General features: G+C 45.7%; 1 protein-coding gene across 1 annotated transcript in view; it reads right to left on the reverse strand.

Annotated features, from left to right (window-relative positions):
- The window catches only part of MYOM3 (myomesin 3), a 207045-nt gene that overhangs the window by 45576 nt on the left and 147675 nt on the right, over positions 1 to 13794 (reverse strand). Inside the window, exons 24-26 of the mRNA XM_077481840.1 lie at positions 13449 to 13493; positions 12791 to 12927; positions 2370 to 2514 (exon numbers count right to left, since the gene is read on the reverse strand). Of these exons, the coding sequence (XP_077337966.1) occupies positions 2370 to 2514; positions 12791 to 12927; positions 13449 to 13493 (327 nt within the window). The remainder of the gene's footprint in view (positions 1 to 2369; positions 2515 to 12790; positions 12928 to 13448; positions 13494 to 13794) is intronic.

Genomic DNA, 13794 nt, shown 5'->3' on the forward strand with positions numbered 1-13794 from the left:
ACAGGGGCGTTTAAGTACAATTTTTGATGCAATGCTTTGCAGCAGGGCTAATTCCTGCAATAAAACTAGAGTATATGGGAGAGGTTGCAGTGTCGTGGCACCAGCACCAGTGCCTAAGGCCCAATTTTTCTGCCGCTGTTTAACAGGGGCGTTTAAGTACAATTTTTGATGCAATGCTTTGCAGCAGGGCTAATTCCTGCAATAAAACTAGAATATATGGGAGAGGTTGCAGTGTCGTGGCACCAGCACCAGTGCCTAAGGCCCAATTTTTCTGCCCCTGTTTAACAGGGACATGTAATTACAATTCTTGATATAATATTTCACAGGAGGGCCCGTTCCTGTGCCCACCCAGAGTAACTGTGAGGACTTATAGTGTTGTGGCACCAGCACCACAACCACCAAAGGTCAATTTTTCTACCACTGTTCAACAATGGCATGTAATTACAATTCTTGATATAATCGTTCACAGCAGGGTGCTCCAGCGCCCAGCAAGAGTCACTTTGAGGGCTTATAATGTTGTGGCAAAACCAACACCTTGTTCCACCATTTCTGCAGAGCATATAGGGCAGGCCCCTACTTTCAAACATCCAACTTACAAACATCTCCTACTTGCAAACGGAAGGAGACAACAGCAAATGAGATGAAAAAAGATGGACGACAAAACAAATTATACAGGGGTGATAACCCTTCCCTATGTTTTCCAAAAAGCTTAAAAATAGTTTTTTTGACTGGAGCTACACTTTAAAAATGTACCAGTTGAAAATTACAAACAGATTCAACTTAACACAACAAACCTACACAGTCCCTGTCTTGTTTGCACCGCCTGTATACTGCTGTTCTGAGTATATAAGGCCTGGGGGCCACACGCATTTCCTTTTTTTAATATGGGTACAGGGTTCCCCTTGATATGCGTACAAGACCCAAAGGGGCTGGTAATGGGCAGGGAGGGCTACCCTTGCCATTTTTCTCAATGGTTTTCAACCATATTGCAGGAACCAGATATAACATTAAAACCGCAAGCAGTTTTCAATGATGTTATTTCTGTTTAATGTAATTTTGTGCAGGGACTGTTCTAAACACAGGAAACACGTGGCACTTCACAGGCATACTACAGACACCCCCCAGGCACCATATTTAAAGGAATATTTCACTTTTTTTTTCACTTTAATCATCATTAAAATCAGTGCTCCCGCCAAAACGGCCATTTTAAAAACATTTTAGGCATTGACCCATGTCCCCTGGGGCAGGAGCCAGGTCCCCAAACCCTTTTTAGGACAGTATCTTGCATATTAGCCGTTAAAATTAGCACTTTTAATTTCGAGCGTTCGAGTCCCATAGACGTCAATGGGGTTCTAAAGTTCGTTCGAATTTGGGGTCCGTTCGAAAGTTCTGGTGCGAACCGAACCGGGGGGTGTTCGGCTCATCCCTACTTATCAGTGTGCATCTGCAGCCTTGTCCATCATTGCAGAATGATCAGTGTCATTTGCAGCTTGCCCACCGCTGTTTGCAGCCTTACAGAGTGTAATTTGCAGCTTGCCAGTGTAATTTCCAGCTCGCCCAGCGCTGTTTGCAGCCTTGCCCATGTTTAAATATCCCGCCGCCGAGACAGACCGAGCGAGCGCCGCCGAAAAAGACCGAACGGCGCCGAAAAAGACCGAGCCGTCTGCTCGGCTCCGCTCGTAGTCCTGCCTCCCTGCTGTTTCTGGAGCGAGCGCTGCCGAAAAAGACCGAGCCGACTCTACTGTGTATTTGGCTTGGCTCGGCTCGCAGTCCCGCCCAGTATGGGCAGGACAGCAAGCCGAGCCGAGCCCAGTGCTCGGTCTTTTTTCGGCGCTGCTCAGTATTTTAGCCTCACAGACAGTGGGGATCGGCGTATAACACGCACCCACGACTTTCCCCCGATTATAAAGGGGGAAAAGTGCGTGTTATACGCCGATAAATATGGTATATATATATATATATACATATATATATATATATATATTTATGTATATGTAACTATATGTAGCACATCAAAGAAAATGTCAGTTTTGTCAAATTCAGTTGGATTTTCTTAGAAAACCAAAGACATGTTGGTAGGATAAGTGACTCTTTTCTACACTGACCCCATTATGTGAGTGCCTATATAAATGCATGTAACATAGGGACTGTAAAATCCTTGAGGTCAGTTACACAGTATGTTTCATATCATTAAAAATTACTTGTTTAGTGCAATTAATTTCTATCCTTTTATAATTGTTATATCGAACAATCATATCCTCACACGTAGACCAGCATACAGTTGTAAGCTAGTGCACAACCACTATTCTTCATGGTTGGTATAAAATACTTTGACTGGCATTGTACACACATATACAGTGGTTTCTGACCTTCCCCAGTAAGGGTAACACTGAGCTGGTTTGATGCTTTTCCATCTACTACTTTTGCAGTGTAAGTTCCTTTATCTTCTTCACCAAAGTCTTCCTTAATTATTTCAATAAGTCCATTTTCCTTGTCAAATGTTATTTTTCGTTTCTGTAAAAAAGCAGGATAACCAGGGATTATTCCTTATGGCAGTGTGTTCTGTGGCTGTTTCCAAAGTAAAGTAAGTAAGTTTTTTAATTCACACAATTCAGCTTCATAGCCCAGCTAGGTCATGGATGTCCCCTTTTCTTCATTCAGATTTGCCCCTTAATGAAGAGATGGTATCATCACACTGCTGATTCATTGTTTCATCTACAAATACGAAAAGGTTTCTTCACAGTAAGAGCTGTGAAAATGTGGAATACATGGTTCTGGCCAGCTCAGTATATTTCTTTAAAAAAGGCCTGGATTCTTTCTTTCCTTATTGTACACAATATAACTGGGTACTGACATTTTTATAGGTAAAGTTGATCCAGGGAAAAACCAATTGCCTCTCTGGGGATCAGGAAGGAATTTATTGCCCTGCTGTAGCAAATTGGAGCATGCTCTGCTGGGGTTTATTTATTTATTTATTAATTTTATTTATTGGTTGAACTAGATGGACTTGTGTTTTTTTTTTCAACCTGAGTGACTATGTAACTATGTAACTACCGTATATGTTAAAAAAAAAGTTTCCCTTATCTTCTGTAGGATTATTTTTATGTTTGTGGTTTTACTATCACAAATGTCATTGTTGTTTTACTGTATAGTGAAAAATTTCAGTCTGAGCATGTGTTTTGGAAGGGTACATCATTGATTACCCTAAGAGCGTTTCACCATCAATAACACACTTTTGCATATGGTATAATAGATTTTTATTTTTTAATTCAGAATATTGGTCTGATTTTGTCAAAAGAGGACTCCGCTAGGTTACAACTTTGTAGAACTAGGATGTGCAGCATTATTAATTTGATCATATTATTCTGTATTGTGGGAACACATTAATGCTTACAGCAACCCTATGTTTTTTGTTTTAAAAACTTTATTTTGAGCATGGTATTTGTGTGGTAATTCATATTTTTTATTACATAAAATGCAATGTCCACTTTCATGTGCCTGTTTCCTGCTTAAAGCGGAATTCTGCCTAAAAAATAAATAAAAGTCAGCAGCAACAAATACTGCAGCTGCTGACTTTAAATAAATGAACACTTACCTGCCCAGGGTGCCCGCGATGTCCTCACCCAAAGCCGATCTGTCCCTCGGCTCCCAAGTGGAGGCGGCGGCATCTTCGGTAAGGGAATCAGGAAGTGAAGCCTTGCCTTTCAGCTTCACAGTCTGGTTCCCTACTTCTCTTGCTGCATCATTTCACTGGTCCCTGCTGTCTTCTGGGACCTGTGTGTCACCCAGAAGACAGAGGGGGGGAGGAGGGGTTGGACACAGCATAGATCGCCGCAGATACTGCGGCGATCTATGCCCGGAAGTGGGAGCAAATACCTGAATTATCCTGGAAGGAATCCGAAAAGCGGAAGTTCCATTTTTGGGTGGAACTCCACTTTAAAAGCAGGATAAACGTCTTGGAGGAACATTTAAATATAGTATACTTTCAGCACAATAGTCCAAGTTGGTGAAGTAAAATTAGAAAAATATATACATAAAACTATTTTTCAGAAATAAAAAAACTGATAATTGGCATGTGTGTATGTATTCACTCCCTTTGTTATGAAGCCCATAAAAAGCTCTGGTGCAACCAATTACCTTCAGAAGTCACATAATTTGTGAAATGATGTCCATCTGTGTACAATCTAAGTGTCACATGATCTGTCATTACATATACACACCTTTTTGAAAGGCCCCAGAGGCTGCAATACCTAAGCAAGAGTCACCACTAACCAAATACTGGTATGAAGACCAAGGAACTTACTTGGTCTTCATGGCAGACCAAGTAAGGGACAACATTGTTGAGAAGTACAAATCAGGGTTAGGTTATAAAAAATATCCAAATCTTTTTTTTTTTTTTTTTTTTTTTATAAATTATTTTTATTAATTTGCAAGAAAACAATAAAACAACCTACAGCCTATTGGGCATACCCAGGCTGATTATTACAAAAAACCCCTGAGTCAACAATCAGGGAACAACCAAATAACCCTCCCCCTCCCCCCACCCGACACACCGCCACCGGCGTGTGCATCCAACAGAAAAAAAAAAAAAAAAAAAAAAAAGAGAACCCCCCCCCCTCCCCCTGTACGCTCCAGCACCACTGCACATTACTCAGGACAGTTACTTAATTCACCCATGCTCCACCGCAGTCCACACACAGACCCAGGATAAAATATGCAAGCATCACCCTTCACCTACCAATCCCCTATTGCCCACGTTAATAATGACCCAGGGTTACATGAATATCACACAACTTAGAACTCTTCCATTAAGCATTAATGAAACTCCATCAGTCCGGATTCAAGTCAGCGTTGGTGTCACGCGACTCTGTCCAAATGCCCCATACTTTATGAAATTTAGTGCCACAGCCTCGCGAAAGGTAGGTGGCCCTGTAAAGAGGGAGGGCCGTATTCACTAAGTGCTTCCAAAAATTAATAGAGGGGGCTACCGGGGCCTTCCATTTGAGAACAATCGACTTACGGGCATAGTACAGCAATAAGCCCAGGAGCGTTCTGAGCGCTCGGCGTGGAGCCAGCGGCTCGACCAGTCCTAAGAGGCATATCTCGACCGATAAAGGTATGTTAACGGTGGTAACCGCCAGAATAAAATTAGTCACCTCCACCCAAAACCCAGCTATCTGAGGACAGCTCCAGAACATGTGTATGAAATCCGCCGAAAGTGAGTTGCATCTCCAACAAGAATCAGGGACAGATGGATAGATTCTGTGAAGACGTTGCGGAGTGTAATATACCCTATGTACTATTTTGAATTGCACCAGTCTATCTCTGGCTGACACTAACTGTTGAAAAGGATACTCCCATACATCTTCCCAGTCCTCCGTATCCAAGGAGGGAAAATCAGCTTCCCACCTTGCCCTTTGGAGTTCCAAACCGGTATGGACACCTGGGAGTAACACCTTGTAGATAGCAGACAACGGTTTGGACAGATCAACATCTCGGAGCAGAGATTCCAACCGTGAGGTGTAAAATGCGACGGGGGCATTTCCAAACTGCGTTCGAAAGGCATGATTAAGTTGTAAGTATCTGAATAAGTGTGAGTTGGGCAGTGTATACTGTTGTTTCAGCCTATCAAAGGTCTGTATTTTGCCCTCAACACAGAGTTGATCAATATATTTGATACCCCTGCTTGCCCACACACTAGGATCGGGGATAGCGCCAAATTCCGGTAAATTCGGGTTGAACCAAAGAGGACTATGCGGGGAGATGTGTCCCGAGGGTACGGGGCGCAGCAGATTGGCAGCCTTCCATGCCCTTATAACCGCCCTCATTGCAGCAGTAAGAGGAAAAGGGGCTCGTAGACCGCGATACACCAAGTGTCTTAGTGCCTCATACGACCCCAACCACGCCGCTTCCAGGACCACCGCCGCATTGGACTCGTCTGAAACCAGCCAATTATGGGCATGGGACAGAAGAGCCGCCACATAGTAGGAGTGCAAATCCGGGCAAGCTAACCCACCCTCCCCCCAAGGCCTCTGCAATACCGTGAGCTTAAACCGTGGCTGACCAGCGCCCCAGAGAAAGGACACCAAAAGAGAATTTATCGTGCGGAATATTTTTTTAGGTATCCAGACTGGAGCATGTCTGAGAACATAGAGAAAAGCAGGCAAAAGCTTCATCTTAAACAAATTAATTCTCCCAATCAAGGTGAGAGGGAGATGCGACCATGCCTTCAGTCTAGTCCTCATCCTCCGCACCAGTGGATCCAGATTGAGGGCACAAAAATCAGAGGTAGAGGGGGAAATGTAAATCCCCAAATATTTCATTGTATCTGTCCACATGAGTGGCAGGTTGGGATCCGCAGCTGCCTTGGCTTCCCTATCTATTGACATAATTTGAGATTTATCCCAGTTCACCTTAAGCCCTGAACAGTCAGTGAAGTGAGAAAGAATGAGTAACGTCTCCCTGAGAGACTGGGCCGGGTCACTTAAAAAGAGTATGAGGTCATCTGCATACAAGGCTACCTTCTCCTGTATGGAACCCACCTGTATCCCTCTAACTCCCTCCGCCTTCCTGAGGGCCGACGCGAGTGGCTCCATTGCCAGGGCAAACAGAGCCGGTGACAATGGACAACCCTGCCGCGTTCCTCTCCTAACAGCGAAAGGCGCTGACAAGGCGCCACCCATCTTAATCTGCGCCAAGGGCTCCTTATATAAAATATGTATCCAATTACAAAATCCCACTCCAAAACCCATGGCCTCCAAAACTAAGGACATAAACTGCCAGGCCACAGAGTCAAAAGCTTTTTCAATATCTAGTGTAACTATAACCCTCGTAGAAGACTCAGTGGCCGGCAACTGCAAATGTGTAAATACCCGTCGTAGATTTACATCAGTGGACTTCCCTGGCATAAATCCAGTTTGGTCCATATCAATCAGGGATGACAGGACCGTCCGTAACCTGGTGGCCAGAATTTTCGTCAAGATTTTCAGGTCATAATTTAGCAGGGAGATCGGTCTATAGGAAGCACACAGGGAGATATCCTTGCCAGGCTTAGGGATAAGCACTATATGTGCTTGATACATGGATGGGGGAAGCCCCATTTGGAGTTTGCTATCGGAGAAGACTTTTAACAACTTGGGAGCAATCAGTGGGGCATACATCCTGTACCAGTCGCCAGGTAGACCATCAGGGCCAGGAGTCTTCCCACCAGGGAGTGAGCGAATTGCCTCCTCCACTTCCTCCAAAGTAAAGTCCTTATCTAGGAATTCCCGGTCCTCCTGTGATAGAGTGGGCAAATTTAAGGAGGAAAGAAATTCCCTCTGCGCTTCCACCGACCCCCCTGGAACCTCAGCGTACAATTGTTCATAGAAGGCCCTGAACTCAGAAAGGATCATGTCAGGCGCGGACACCAACTGACCATCCGACCCACAGATCTCCGAGACAACTGTCTGCATTTTAGAATCAGCTACTAAATTTGCCAGAAGCTTACCATTTTTGTCCCCGGATTCGAAGATTTTTCCTGCCATAGACTTCAGATCTAAGTGTGTGGCCTCTGCAAGATGAAGGGATAAGGCCCGTCTTGAATCAGCCAGCCGAGTAAAGCGCTCCGGGGTCGGCGAGGCGGAAAAAGCCTCAGCCGCCTCGGCCTCGCTCCCCTCAAGCTGCCGCATCCGAGATGACATCTCAGAGCGGACCGCCTTGATAGCCGAAATATATTCCCCCCTGGTATTGGCCTTAAAAGCATCCCAGACCATCTGTACCGAGGCAGAACCCTCATTCAGATCCCAATATTGTTTCAACTTAGGAGCGACCTCCTCCCCCACCCGCAAGTCCTGTACCCATTTGGACGCCAGACGCCAACAACCTGTACCCCTGGTGTCCGACAACTGCAAGGTGACCTCCAAAGGTGCGTGGTCAGAGAGGCCTGCAGGCAAGTACAGGGCCCCCCTCACCGACGTCAGGGCCCCAGGGTTGCCGAAGACCAAATCAATCCGAGAGCCCGATTTATGTGTGGAGGAGTGGAAAGAGTAGGCCCGAACGCCCACATTCCGCCATCTCCAGATCTCAGTGTAATTGAACGTTTGGGCCCACTGCAGTAGATCTGACGAATAAGCCCTGTTCGGGTTGGACGAGTCCAGGGACGGGTCTAAAATAGAGTTAAAATCCCCAGCTATGTACAATCTGGAGAACTGTAGGGGAGCCAGCAGTTCAGCAATCTTATACAAAATCTGTGGATTGAAAGGGGGGGGCACATATACATTGACCAAAGCATAAACCACCTGGCCAATCTCTAACAGTAGGACAATAAATCTACCCCCTTGGTCAGTATGCAGGTGAACAACTTTGTAAGCTAGAGATTTGTTTAGCAAGATGGCCACTCCCCTCGCATAGCTAGAGTATGTGGCATGAAATGCCTGTCTCACCCAGGGCCTGCGTAGGGCAAGGATTTTATTCCCCAGGAGATGAGTCTCCTGAAGAAAAAGTACATGGGGTCTGTGATTATTCAGGTATTTAAACATCAACGCCCTTTTTACCTTATCATTAAGGCCCCGCACATTCCAAGACACTAGTTTCAACGCCATGGAAGCAATTAATAATTATGATAGTACAGTAATACACATACAATATCCCAGTATCCTGCCAGCGAGCATGGTACAGGTCGGCACAACAATTAAAACAGGTGCATTTATCAGTGGATTCAGAGCGCACAGTGAAAAAAAGAAAAAAGAACAAGAAAACATCAACATAATTAAAACAACAAAAAAGAAGAAAAAAAGAAAACCCACAACTCCCTACCAGCCAAGAGTGCCCCAATTGGGGAAAAACAAAAACCAATCGGGCACTAAAAAACATGACCAGTTTGATACCCAAAAACTAACCAAAACCTAAACCTCCAGACTTTAGTCAAAAAAAAAAGTTCCGAAGCAGCGGCCGCTCTAAGCCGCTTATTCTTGTCAGGTCAAAGACCCTGTAATGAGGGGAAAGGCTAATAAGTCCTTAAGTGTCCCACGTCCGGGGAGCTCCGAACTAAAAGGAGGTAGCCAAAGGACCTATAACAAAAAAAAAAAAAAAAAAAAAAAAAAAAAAAAAAAAAAAACCCAAAAAGCAAAGCAGAGTCAGGCAGGATCAACTGGAGAGATGGCAAGGCACCGCAGCAGCCCCAGGAGAGGCGGAGATCCGTCCGCCGTCCGCCGGCAGGAAGGATGAAACAAAGGCGTCCACCCAGCGATTGGGAAGTAGCAGTCCGTGAGTTCCGCAGCTGCCGTGTCGACAACCCGCCAGGAAAAAAACAAGAAACAAAACAAAAACAAAAACAAAAAACAAAAAAGGGCCAGGAGCCCACAGCAGGATAACAATGCAGGCAAATAGTAGTACCCCCCATCAACGTAGGGAAAGCTGTAGAAGATTAACGTAGAGTGATCAGCCAGTCATTTGCTTCCTCCGGGGTGTCAAAGAACTTCACTGATCCGTTATAAGGCACCCGAAGGCGGCTGGGGTATAACATGCTGTATTTAATATCCTTGTCCCGTAGGCGCCTGCGGATATCGTTAAAGGACCTTCTCTTGCGCTGCAAATCTGCCGAAAAATCCGGGAACAGTAGGATGGAGGAGTTGCCGTATGGGAGAGAAGGGAGCTTACGGGCTGCGGAGAGGATCCTATCCCGGTCCCTAAAATTCAGAAAGCGGACCAGGAAGGGTCGGGGAGTCGCCCCTGGGATGTAACGTCCTGTAGGGACCCGATGAGCACGCTCAACAACATATGTCGGGGAGACTTCCGGGAGGCTCAACAGCTTCTTGAAAAAATCTTCAGCGAACTCCGCTGGCCGATCACCCTCCTCCCCCTCCGGCAGACCTAAGACACGGATATTGTTGCGTCTTGCTCTATTCTCCGCATCATCAGCCTTAGCGACAAGCAGTTGCACAGTGCGTTGCAGGTCCGCTATGTTGTTGGTATGGGTAGCCGTGAGGTCCTCAGCTGCAGAGATTCGTGATTCTGATTCAGTCAGCCTGCCCCTGATCTTGTCCAGGTCATTCCTAATAAAAGTACATTCTTCTGCAAGACGGTCAATACGTACCAGCATAGAGGCTTTACTCTGTTCAATGGCAGCCAGTATCACCGCAGTACTGTCTTGGGAGGGAGGGGTAGGCAAAGCCGCCCCAGAAGGGGAACCGGACTCCATGGCTAATTCCGCAAGCAGCGACTGCACCCTCCCAATAAGAGAGGGATCTGGTTGAGCAGGCGGATCAGGAGCAGGACAGCTCAACGCAGAAGAGCTCTTGGGCCGATGTTTAGGGCCCATGAAGGGATGTGGGCCGCAGGCGTCCGTGAGCCTCCGCTCTTCACAGCTGCAGTTCCCAGGTAGCAAGGCTCAGGCAGTGACTCAATATGGCAGGGCCCAGGGAGCTGGATGGATGGATGCAATGTCCGTCAGCAAGGGAGGATAGCCAGGGCCCTCAGTCAGTGCACCAGAACAGCCCCCCCTGCAATGAGAAGCAGTGTCCAGAACTAAATGAAAGGAGCAGCTACCAAAGCACAGGGGCCAGGCCGACCACAGCACATCCCCCCCAGCCACTGGGTACAGGCTGCAATTGATGCCCAGGCTGCGTTAGGCCGGACCAGGCCGGGGTAGTCTTGATGGCTCCACAGCTTCCCCACCAGCTCTTGCCAGGCCTGTGATGCAGGATTCGGCTCCCCACCGGCCGACAGCCACCTCCGCCGCTCCGCTGGCCGATCGCGGTGCTCGCCCGCCGGCCGGCCGGCCAGGAAAGTCCGGTCCGCGGCAGGCTTCACTAGGCCGCGCTAGGCCTCAGGCCCGAAAATCGCTCCAGCGGCCCGCGGAACAACAGGACAGCCCAGGGGGACAAGGGGGGCAGCGGATGGATAAAGAGGAGCCCCTTACCTCTCCCACAGGCCTCGGATCAGCTCCGTTTGCTCCGCACAGACTGGGAAGATGGCGTCCGGCACGAGGAGGATAGGTGGCTGTATCTCAGGCTCCACGGTCCCCCACTCCACAATAGCCACTCAGGACACCTTGCAGCAGGGCAGTAGTCCCTCCAGGCAAGAAAGCGCTCCTTTTGGGCCAAGGAATTAGCAGGATGGCACAGGATTAATATGCGGATGGCCGGAGCTCCCCAAACTCACGTCCGCCCCTCCTCACATCCGGACACGCCCCATCCAAATCTTTAATGATCCCTAGGAGCACCATCAAATCTATCATAACCAAATGGAAAGAACATGGCACAACAGCAAACCTGCCAAGAGAAGGCTGCACACCAAAACTCATGGACCGGGCAAGAAGGGCATTAATCAGAGAGACAGCACAGCAACCTAAGGTAACTCTGGAGGAGCTGCAGAGTTCCACAGCAGAGACTGGAGTATCTGTACATAGGATGGCAATAAGCCATATGGTCCGTAGAGTTGGGCTTTATGGCAGAGTGGCCAGAAGAAAGCCATTACTTTCAGCAAAAAACAAAATGGTAAGTTTTGAATTTGCGAAAAGGCATGTGGGAGATTCCCAAAATGTATGGAGCAAGGTGCTCTGGTCTGATGAGACAAAAATTTAACTTTTTGGCCATCAAAGAAAACGCTATGTCGGTTGCAAACCCAAGGCATTACATCACCTAAAGAACACCATCCTCACAGTGAAACGTGGTGGTGGCAGCATAATGCTGTGGGGATGTTTTTCAGCAGTTGGGACTGGGAAACTGGTCAGAGTTGAGGAAAAGATGGATAGTGCTAAAGTGCTGTACCATTCTGTGTGTGATTTGAGGCTAGGATGGAGGTTCACCTTCTAGCAGGACAATGACCCCAAACACACTGCTAAAGCAACACTTAATGGTTTAAGGGGAAACATGTAAATGTGTGGGAATGGCCTAATCAAAGCTGTTCACAAGTGCAAACCATCCAACTTGAAGCTGGAGCAGTTTTGCAAGGAGGAATGGGCAACAATCCCAGTGGTAAGATGTGACAAGCTCATAGAGACTTATCCAAAGTAATTTGAAGCTGTGATAGCTGCAAAAGGTGGTTCTACAAAGTATCGACTTTGGGGGGGGAATAGTTATGCACATTGACTTTTTCTGTTATTTTGTCCTATTTGTTGTTTGCTTCACAATAAAAAAAAAAAAAAATCAAAGCTGTGGGCATGTTCAGTAAATTAAATGATGCAAATCCTCAAACAATCCATGTTAATTCCAGGTTATGAGGCAACAAGACACAAAAAATGCCAATGGGGGGTGTGTATGTTTGCAAGGCACTGTATCCTTTAGAATATGCACATCCTGTTACAAACTTCTCTTCCTGTTCAGCACTGGGAATTGGATTATTGGCATACAGCCAATACAGCTGATTGGAGGAGAGGCACACACCCCCATTCCACATTGGCAAAGGAAAAAAAGAATGCGCAGAGCTCTTCTTTGACAAGTCAAGCTATCTGCTAATATATTTATAGCAACCTCCCACCACAAAAATTTCAGGCTGCTTTTATCTCCTGTGTTGGAGAACATGTCAGAAGTTATCAGGCTGATAACAGAGCTACTAAGCAGGAGAAAGCCACAAGAGAGAGATAACATAACACTGCAGATATATATGCCCAGCTCAAATTTCATGAATCGGGTTTACATCCAATTTAAGGGAAGGGGCACAGGGACCCACTTAAAAAAGTTGACCTAAGTATATATGCCAAAACTTTCTACAATAAAGCAATGTGAACTTGAAATTTTTTTTGCCTTCCTGCCTGTAATGATTACTTATATACTCTATTATAATTCTATTTGTTGGACAAACATAATACCGGTGTATTTTGGATGACTTTGTCATTAAGAATCATCTCCAAATCTGCATCAGAGGACAGTTTTTCTAGTTGTAACCAGAGGCGCACGTCCCCATTCTCCAGTACTTCCACATTCCAGCCTGAGATTTTCTGTATCACTAAATAAAAAGACATTAGAATATTTTAACTTCTCTCAAGATTGATGTGTTTAATTACAACATTCACCTCACCAATATCTACATTCTTGGTGTGTTTGCATTGATGCGGTTAACCAGCATATTTGTTTGTTAAACCTGCATATGTTTAAAGATGAAATATGGGCAAAAACAACTTTTGTACTTTTGCACAGTAAATGAAGTGTGCCCTATCTCTGGCTGCGGCAGAGGTCAATATAATGTTTACTTTTATCCTGTCAGCGCTGAATGTCCAGGGCTGAAATGTGTCGTTTTGGTTGTAGTACAGAGATCACAGGAGGTTGTTCTCTCTCTGTACCTCCTTCATTTATAAAAAGCCTTGTATTCTTTTCAAATTCTTTACCTTGTTTACAGGTTCAGGCAGCACATATTTTCTTTTTCAAATTGTATTCTGATGTTTTTTTCCCTTGTTGACCTTTTATTGAAATTCAAAGATTTACAATGCCTAATCTCCAAATACCACACATACACTAAAAGCCACTCACGTGGATGTCGCACATCATGGCTTTTGCGCATCAGTTCCTCTAGTTCTAAAAGAAAACAAAAATATTGTTATAAAGATATGTAGTACTTATAATAACAGTATATTTACAACACTGTTGGTTATTGGCAGGGCTTTTTTTTAGTTTTAGCGGAGGTGCTCGTACACCCCTGTCCTGCCCTCAATGCACCACCAAACGCTTCCCCACTTCCCAAACACCACCCCCTCCACTCCCTTTTTTTAGAGAGCGAGGGAACAAAAAGTTACGCAGGCATTGATATAGCATTATATTTTAAAGCAATGCACAATATACGCATTGCTTTATAATAATATATATGGATTTGACAATC

This window comes from Lithobates pipiens, unplaced genomic scaffold (genome assembly GCF_037356315.1).
Source record: "Lithobates pipiens isolate NorthernLeopardFrog02 unplaced genomic scaffold, aLitPip1_a1.2 Scaffold_16, whole genome shotgun sequence".
NCBI lineage: Eukaryota > Metazoa > Chordata > Amphibia > Anura > Ranidae > Lithobates > Lithobates pipiens.